Genomic DNA, 9869 nt, shown 5'->3' on the forward strand with positions numbered 1-9869 from the left:
AATTTTTTCACATATAATCCTGGACTCTTTGCCTTCCTGCCTTTTCTTGCACAAGTCGCGAAACTTGACCTACCAGTTGCGAGTTTTTTGTGTTTTTTTCGGCCGTCATGAAAAATTCAGTTCGTTCAACGAAGCGTCGAGTTACTTTCAGTTAACTAAATGCCATGTAGTGTAAGATAAGCGATTGAAGTTTTCTTTCGCTGTGAGATCCATACATTTCTTCGATCTTAAGCAAGCAGTGCGTGATCGCGCGTGTGTGTAAAAGAACAAACACTGGAGTTATCATTTTCATAATAATGGTATTATAATTTTCTCCTCTTCAATTTCGATTCTGTTTAAAACACGCTTCTCACGGCGAAGCAAAAGAGAGAGAATTTAGTAAAAATACAACACTATTAAATTAGTTAGAATCCTCTTTTTTGTACAATTATCGTAATAAAAGCTCTCTAAAACGAGAAGACATATCAATCGATACAAAACGAAATGAACTTGAATGGCCAAAAAAAATATACACTGAAAAACGTGTCCGCTGTTATTAGGAAAATACGAGGGTTCCAACAGTAACCCCGGAGTGTCAGAGTTTATAAAAATTGTTTGAAGCGAAATTCCGCAAGTTAAAAACGGTTATCACCTCCGCCGCTTGGGCAACAAACGGCGAAATTCGAAATCAGCTGGCTACAAATGCCCCAGAGAGTTCTCCAGCCACTGCCCTTGTATCAACTCTGATACCTCTGGCGGAGTGTAGAGATCAGGGAACTCGAATTGACCAGCGCTTGCCGCGTTGAGATCGAGTAAAGGGGAGACGGGCAAGCCGTTAAAGTTCATGTTGCCGAATTCCAAGTTTGGCCACGAGTTCGGGATCTGTTGGCTGTGATTGATCGAAGGTACTTGCTGATCTTGCTTGAAGGCTTGCTCAAAGTCATCGTAAAGCGATAGCTGATCTATTGGATCCTCCGGCGTTACGCCGATCGCGTCTGGAACGTTCGGCGGTGGTGTGATCGGTGAGACGAAGTCACGGCGTTGCTTTTTGAACGGTGGTTCACCGTGCGGGTTTCCGTTCTTCTTGGAGGAACCCAGTCCAGGAAATGCGTGCGCGCCAGGGAGAGCTTCGCGTTTTGTTCCCGTCGTCTCTGCAGTGTGCTTCCGTGAGTTCGAATGTCCATCCGAACTCGCCGACGAGTTTTTGGTGTCTTGCGCGCCGCTATTTTTCTGCTTAGCCGGCTGCTTCTTCTTGCGTGGTCTGTATTTGTAATCAGGGTAGGCCTGCATGTGTCTGATGCGAAGACGCTCCGATTCCTCAACGAACGGCCTCTTCTCGCTCTCCGATAACAGCTTCCAGCGTTTGCCGAGGCGTTTGCTTATTTCAGCGTTGTGCATATCCGGGTGGTCCTCGGCCATTTTTCTCCGCTCAATCTGACTCCACACCATAAATGCGTTCATTGGCCTTTTAACGTGTTGCATAGACTTCTTGGATTCGTCTTCTGTCTCATCCACGGATGGGACTTGAGCTGGCGGGCTGGGAGAGTTAAGCTCGCTTCCGTGAAACACCATCATTACAAATCCGTTGAGCCGATCGGGACAAACTGCACAGCTAATTTTCACGCGCTGCAAAAGTGATCCTTTACTCTCCGAGCTAAGGAATCAATCGTCTCAGTCACTGGTTTCAGCTGAAGTCGCCTGTGTGATCACTTGTAGTATTCTCTATCCGTAGGAGTTCGAGCTCCAGCACGCTTCGTTCGACACGTTAACAGCGAGTGAACCAACATAAACTGATCTTGGCAATTTCTATTTTGAATTTACATTAGACCTCAGGCTTGCGTTGGTTTCTGTGTAAATCCGTGACACGTCACCTCGCGCAACACAAAAGAACCAATGATGGGAGTCAAAACCCGCTCCTTGCTCCGCCTCTGCGGCCATCTGATTGGTCCGTTCGACGCATCCTTGGTCGTTTTCATTGCTTGTTTTTAAATGGGGTTTGCGCGCCAAGTGTTTTGACGACGCACGATTTTACGGAAAACACTTAAATAGGATAAAAATAACCGTGTTATTGTTCACAGGGCGTTCGCAATGCGCTCAAACCATGGGCCGATGCAAGGGTTTGCTGTTTTGCCGGAGCGCGCGTGAAATTTCATATGTGCGGTTTTAACTTTAAAACGTGGAGGCTCTGCGATTATTTTTACTTCAGTTTGTTTCGAATGCATGCCACGTGCTCCGAACAATACAACAACGAATCGGTAATGAGTTACATTATCACGGAATTGTCAAAGAATTGTCACAACATAACAAAATTTGCATCTTGTCTCTCGACTGTTTTGAATAAGAAAGACGCGCAGGAATTAGTGTAATTTCCTCAGCGATGTTTCCTAGATGCCGCCCAAACTCCCTCGCAAACAAGAAGTTCTTCTCGCAGTATCTCTTTTTCTGTGATGAAGTGGGCCGCAATTTGGAGAACAAACGAGAAGGATAAGTTGCGTTGGCGGATGTACTTAAGAAAAGATCAGCTTGCCATTTGGGCCATGAATGTTAATATTCCTTGGGGAGCATTAAGGGAGGTATCTTCGATCATGTCTCCCCAAGCCCTGTTTCTTCGCTACCGAGAATCCTTATGCGAAACGAAGGTTACATTTTATCGGGTCATTTACGGCAATTTTCAGTCACTGGAAGCCAAGCGCGCCGCTAGGCTTCCTATCTCAAATTCATAATCGCTATCTTGAGAAGTCCCCACTGACGCTGTCAATTAGTCATATTCGGCTTTCTGCTAGGAAGGCAAAACTAATGTCAATCTAGTAATGCTAATTTGATGAAAAGGGAGGATTAGTTTGTATTCCGGATGTACGGGGGCTGTCTGCCGCCTGGGTTTTTTTTTTTTTTCTCAATTAAGTAATACCGATTTGCGTTCAATACATCTCCATTCCAAAGACGTGAAAATAGCTCTTAATCTGCGAAAGAAAATCGCAGATGGAAACGTTAACTCAGAAAGTTCTCTTCCCTAGAGAAAAAATCATCAAACAACCTGTTGAATGATGATGAGCAACCTGCTTCGAAGTGTCCAAAATGGTCGCTGTGGAGACGAACGATTCCGACCAATCATATCGCAGGTTCTGTCGGCGCGCGGTGACTTGGCAGGCAGGTGTCGTATGCGTTCGTTGGCGATAGGCTTGATTTATTAAACAAACAGGTGACAGGAGAGGTCACTGCACGCCCCACGTGCGTAGACACCGCCAGCTGGCTGCCAATCATCCTGCGTTTGATATCTCCAAAATAAAAAAATATACATTCATTAAAAGTTGTCGTTCTTGTCGGCTGATACGGTTGCCGCGGTTTCGGATGGCGTGCTCAGCGCGCGCCGCTCTCTCTTTGCCGGTAAAATTCGCCGCTCGCGTATCCATGTTTTGCTCAACAGAGCGAAACGGCACTCGCTAACCCAGCGATCTGTTAAAGCCCTTTCTATTTCTCTTGTAAAGCACTCTCGCCGGTGTTATATTATATTTGCATTGATTATGCGAGAAGGCTCGACTGATCACAAATACTGGCCGCTGATTGGCCGTTGCCACCTTTACCAGATGTTTTGGGGCAATTTTCGGTCCGGAAGGTCTCGTAAGAGAGATTATGCTAACATGGACGAACCAGCCAACAACCATCTTTGACACAGTCGTGATTAGTACCTCTTAGTGACGAATTGGGTGCTGGCCTTTCTTGGGATAAGAACTTTATTGGTACTTTACCTTTTTTTCTAAAGCACGCACCAAATTATTGTAGTATCCATGCAAATAGGTGGGCAGAAATCAACGCCTAAATTTGAACGACTTGAGAGAAGAAGATATTATTCCTGTGCTGAGGTGTGATCATTTTCGAAAGCATAGCCGATTGGATATTTTGGTCTTTCCTTATGTGCAAGTTTTGTTTTTACAGATGAACTAAAAGGCTCTGCTTTTATTGATCACTGTTTACCACAGGGTTTTTGAGGCGAGCCAGAGACTCGACTCATATTTTATGATGTCAAAATATAAACAACGCGGCATTCGATGAAATGTGCCGTTTCGACAGCGATGGAAAATTAAAGATGTCGTATTAAATGTTGCCGAAATATAAATTTTATTTTTCTAGTTTCTAGGCTTTTAATCTGTTTAATTGATATCACTTTGAGCTGAGCTTCGGAAGTATTGCACATCAAAAACTCTCTGAGCAAATTTAACAGCATCGGGTTGTCTTTCTGAACTCCACTTCTGAGGATAATTATTTTTCTGGTAAACTTGATCCCGACTCGAGTGGATTTTGCCAGGGGTTTGTTAGTGGAAGCGTTTGCAAAAATTATTGCTTTTACCATTCAGCTGAGAAGATATAGTTTCCGAAGGGTCAATTCAGTTTTGGACGTTAATTGCGATGCAGGTTTCTCTTGAAGCTGGTACCATAAAGTGCTGTTAACCAGTTCGAATTTTGGTGGTATATACAAATTCGTGCTAGTTATATTGCCATTTCCGAAACTAAACGGATCAGTTTCCCCTAAACAGCTATTAATAAAGCAACAAGGTTATGCCATCCCAGACAACCTCATTCCAGTTCACTGCCTTGGCGAAATAATTTTCTGATTCATATTTCTTGGTGCAAAATGGTTGATAAATAGTTTAATTGTGTTCTCGCCATTTTGAGCTAAAAGGCATTGCCATCCGATCGTCAAAATAGAAACTCCATCATGATCATTTGCTAACAGAAAACTATCTTAGAAAATGTCGTTTCATTTTATCGATTTTTTTTTATTCCATATTTCCTCTGTGACTGATGTGAGGTTCTTTTGCCGTCTTAATTTTAAGAGGTTGGTGTCAGTTTTCGTTCTGTAGCCGTTATTAAAGTAGATGAATAAGATCATTTTTAAACAACTGGAGGCCATGCTTTCTGTTTTCAAAGTAGCTTAATTTTAAATCAGTGATGCAGCTAGTTTTCACGCCATTGGCGTTATTCATTGAAAACGGATGCAGTAATTTCTACGGTGATATTGATTTTGAAAATGAAGGATTTCGCTGCGGAAAGCCAGGACTAAATTTCAAAAAGTAATTTTTAATGCGTGCAGAGAATCTCAAGGCCATCCAATAAACTTCCCAGAACGAAATGGTGAACACATGTTTTGTACAAAAAAGAAATTACAGCTTAAAAATTGACGCTAATATTTTAATGCGTTTGACGCCTTTTAATCTTCGTATTTTCCGGTCGGGGCGGAAAATATTTTCTCTGCGCTATTGCGATCAAAATAAAGACCCGGCTTGGTAAACAATCAGACAACTTGTTCCTCCTTTGTCAATAAAATCTTCCATCTCCGTTTATGAAAATTATTAATCACCAATGGACAATGCGACCTGAAAACCATTATTTCGGTTAAGATTGTCTTGAACACTTGCTTCATTTAACGAGAGCGTTTATGAATGTAGACAGACCTGACAGAAGAAATATTTCGACGTTTTTCGGGTAATGTTACAAATAGAAATCCCAGATTTTGTGCAAAATGTGGAAGTCACTCCTCCAGATCTCGTCCGGAAACTGAAGTAAAAATCAAAGTTAAAAAACCTAACTTCGTTATGTCTGTAAGCGATCATTATTTATGTACTTGAGACAGTGAGAAGTTCGATTGCGTCCGTAATTGTAGAGTTTTACTTTACCCCGTTGCTTTGTATTGTAAACAAATGAGAACTTCTTCACGGACTAATAAACACAACGAAGCGAAGAGACACTGGTGTATGGGTAAACTATGATCGCATTATCTCGATTGGGTCAATTTCGGTGATGGCATTCTACTTGTAGATACTGCATACAAAACTTTGTTACTAGGGACTTAAGGATCTACGAGACGACGTTTACGCGTTAAATGTCACCTCAAAATATCGCACTATGTAGGCGACGTATCCTAAAACTAAAATTGGTACGAGCGGTTTCACCAAAAGGATAGAAGAGTGAAAGATTCGCATCTGTATGTGTGTTCAAGATGTCGACAGAACCTCAAATTTGGTGATTTCAAGTCGTTGTTATGCAGAATGCCACACAGCACGATCATTGTTTCTCTTTTAACCAATTACATTATTGTTTTCACGGTGGTTCAGAGGACTGCACGCGATAGGTGCCCACGAATGCCTGAGGCTCTGGTTCTGGTGTAATGGCAATAGATCACTCTTTAATGCTCGAAACGCCCCGAGCAGCGAACGAAACTACCTCCGAAACCCTGGTAGATGTCGGTACAATCCTGTTTTGATAATTATGCGTTATTTTTTTGACAAGGAAGGACACCTGGGCAAATACTTCAGCATGAAGCCATATCGTTCTCGTTTGCACAGCTCTCTATAGTGTGAACATAAATACACAGTTTTGATTAATTGGACTTAGCGCCTTTTATGTCTTTCCGCTGAAAGAATGGTGCGTACATGCTGGCGTTCACAAGTTTTAACGGGGGCATCGTAATTGCTAAGTTTTGTGCAACGAAGGCGCTGCTGAACTGATCATATGTTGTAGAAATACTCGTCAACCTCCTCCCGTTTGCTTGATAGCTCTGTGGTTGCTTTCACTCCGTCAAAGTCGTGTAAAAATATGCTGGAGAATGTCGTAATTTAAACATTTAAACTACTCGATTCCTAGTGCATTTGGCTTGCGTGAATTTGGAGTGTATTTCCTTTGAGTTCAGGCCGAGAAAAAAGCTTGAATAAATGCTACGGCTTTTTACGACCCTCCTCAAAACTGCCAGGGTCAAAACTGAAATGACGCCGGGTCTTGTGTTAAACCAAACCAACTAAGTTCGTTGGAAGGATCAAGGTATGAAGTGGTTGCATTTTAGCAAAACGTAGATGATGATAATTTAAGTGGCGAGTTTATATAGCGCTGAGTTACTAAAACACTACAGAAATCAAATCAACACATTCCCTACTTGCACAAATCCCATAACACACCTCTTTTACCCCTTAAAATCATGCATATAATCAATGTTTGCAATTTCTCCTGGGACATGAAGATGTGTGTTAACGATGAAACAACAACAATGATATTGAATGTAAGGAGAAATGTAGACTCGGAAAAATATCCGAGTCCCAGATGGGATTTGAACCCACGACCCTCCGTCATCCAGTCGGACGCTCCAACCACCGAGCCACCGGAGACTATGGTGAGCAAGGGACCAGATGGGTTCAAATCCCATCTGGGACTCGGATATTTTTCGGAGTCTACATTTCTCCTTACATTCAATATCATTGTTGTTGCTTCATCGTTAACACACTCACTTTGGAGGTTGGTTGGCTGCATCTTGATATGCATTAATGTGACAGCGCGATGCTGTTAGTGAGTTTCAAATGTGCTAGTCAATACTTGGCTGTGTAGCCGCGTGATGCGGTTCCAGTCGAGACCCACAAATTGGCCCTTGCTCACCATAGAGTCTCCGGTGGCTCGGTGGTTGGAGCGTCCGACTGGATCACGGAGGGTCGTGGGTTCAAATCCCATCTGGGACTCGGATATTTTTCCGAGTCTACATTTCTCCTTACATTCAATAACATGAAGATGTCCCAAGAGAAATCTAAAATAATGTCTATGCAAGTTTTTGGAGGTAAAAGAGGTGTATTATGGGATTTGTGCAAGTATAGAATTATCAAGTAGTTCGTACACGGCACGACTGCTTTTCCTCAAATGGATTATCCTTCATTGTCAGTTTGCTCCAAATTAATTATTATCCTCCATTTAGATTACTCTGTCCCATGTCTTGTGGTAGCAGATAAGTAAGTAAAAGTAGTTCCTGGACAGGATTTGAAACCGGAGCACCCACTTTGAAGGAACTGTTTTTATCCACGTTACCACTGAAGATCAACTGACTGACAATTGTACCGATTATTTACCAAAACTAATTAGCATATAGAGCGGTTTTCAAATGAGTGCCGTAAAACCAAATCAAAGTAATAGCTTTGGCCAATCAAAAAGGACAGAGACAATCCAGTAAACCAATAAAAATTCGAAGTAATTACACGAAGCCGACACAAAGCGCGGGAAAATGTGCACGATTGGTTTTGGTTTCACTTCTGATTGGTTGAAATACTGGCGCGAGAACTTTGAACCAATCACTGAATGATGTAATGCAAAACCACAGTAATTCGCTACTTACTTTCGATACTCAATTGAAAACCGCTCTATGTAAAATCATTGATGTTTAATGGTTAAGTCCAAAGCTTAATTTTAAAATGATTAGCTTGCTCTTGAAGTTTGGTAACCGACATTTTTCACTGTGTAAGCTTGCTCAGTTCTTAGCGGGTGTTAATACACGTTTACACCCACAGCGGAATTTGGAGGAAGAAATTATTGACATAAAAAAAGGGACATCCTCGCAGTTGGTGATGTGGTACTCTAGTGGTGAAGTGAATGGGGTTATTAATCAAACGATCCCAGGTTCAAGTCCTGCGAGTCCAGACATTGGGGTTTTACTTGTTATAAAAAAAAACAAACGTTCATTTCCCGTGTTCTCTATCAAGCTTTCAGTGTGTCCAAAATGAACGATAATATTTCACTTGGAGCAAATTGACAGTTAGGAATAATCCTTCAATTTAGGTACAGACTTGGTTGTTCGTGTACTAACCATGTTCAACGCCACCTTCAAAGTGGTTTGCCGATTGTTGGGGTCATGGTCAGTTGATCTCAATAGACATAGACCCAGTCCCCATCCCCCTTGATCTCATCAGTGACATGCATCGAGTCTCCCGAAAGTCCCGAAACTTTTCGCTTGCCACAATTCCCTCTGTATCGTAAAAACGAAGATGTTTTGAGCCATCAAACTTCACAGTCATTTTGCTTTTCCTTTCCTTGAAAACATGTGAAAAGACCGGTTTTTTAAAACAAGTTGTTCGCAGTTCTGGCCGAAAAGTTGTCGGGACTTATAATGAGAAACTGGCCTCTAAAAAAATAGATATTTGTTGCCAGTCGAAGTGCAGAATGATTAGGCTAAGCCTTAATTTAAAAATGTCTCGTCTACTGTCAATTTTGCTGATGGACCTTTTTCTTTATCTAGTGTTTAAAATTGTTTCTTAGCGAGTGTTGTAAAGGCCGATTTACACGGTACGATTTGTCGGCCCCATTTATCGGCCCGACGGTGTTGGAGAGCAAATCTCGCGCGTTTATTTTGACAGCCGATGAATGACCGATTCAAAAAATCTGTTGCACTGCGATTTAGTGCGGGCTCTGTGCTTGCCGTTAGACTGACCGACCTTTCGTTCGTTGAATTTGATCCCGGTTCCCGGATGCACTTGTAAATAGCCAACTAGTTTGCCCCCAGCCAATTTGGAATATTAAAAATATAGTCGTTTTTCGGTCCGTTTCATTAGCCCTGAAAAGCTCCTATGTGATCAAGCAAGTATTAAAGTATGTTTGTATGTACAACAGCTGGCGAATTTGATCTCGGCCTCCTACGCAAGAACAGCAAGATTCGGTGTACCATCGTCTTTGAACACCTGTAGGCTATTCGATCAGCAGCTAGGAAAATACTAGACAATAGGGATTTTGCTTGTTTGTCCTCGTCCTCTAAAGTGTTTAGCGCATCACCCGTGACGTTGCAAATGTTAACTTAGAAGCTTCGCCAAGTCAATTTTGTCATCGGAATCTACTCGCACAATGTTTTTCCCTCAGTAGTACGCAGCTGTACCCCGTTTCGAGCCTAAACTCCCGTTTGAAGCTGGCAAAGAATGTTGTATGATCATAACTGCCCAGCAGCGAAACGTTTTCCACTCTGCATTCTAATTAATAGACTAACATCTTGCCTTTGGCAACTCCGGAGCTTGAACTAACCCTCGTTTATTTGGCCGAATGCGACGAGATTTGTGAAGATTTGGGAGAGAAAACATATTCATCACAAACTTTCCCAG

The 9869-nt window shown here is 42.2% G+C and overlaps 1 protein-coding gene across 1 annotated transcript; it reads right to left on the reverse strand.

Moving 5' to 3' along the window:
• Positions 1-285: 285 nt before the first annotated feature.
• Positions 286-2071, reverse strand: LOC138045340 (transcription factor Sox-11-like). The gene has a single exon (XM_068891795.1). The coding sequence runs from the start codon at positions 1552-1554 to the stop codon at positions 676-678; it is 879 nt and encodes a 292-aa protein (XP_068747896.1). The 5' UTR covers positions 1555-2071; the 3' UTR covers positions 286-675.
• Between the last annotated feature and the right edge of the window lie 7798 nt (positions 2072-9869).

Source organism: Montipora capricornis, chromosome 4, assembly GCF_036669925.1.
Source record: "Montipora capricornis isolate CH-2021 chromosome 4, ASM3666992v2, whole genome shotgun sequence".
Classification (NCBI taxonomy): Eukaryota; Metazoa; Cnidaria; class Anthozoa; order Scleractinia; family Acroporidae; genus Montipora; species Montipora capricornis.

Coding starts and splice junctions, on each gene's coding strand:
- LOC138045340 (XM_068891795.1), bottom strand. CDS start 1,554: ATGATGGTGTTTCACGGAAGCGAGCTTAACTCTCCCAGCCCGCCAGCT.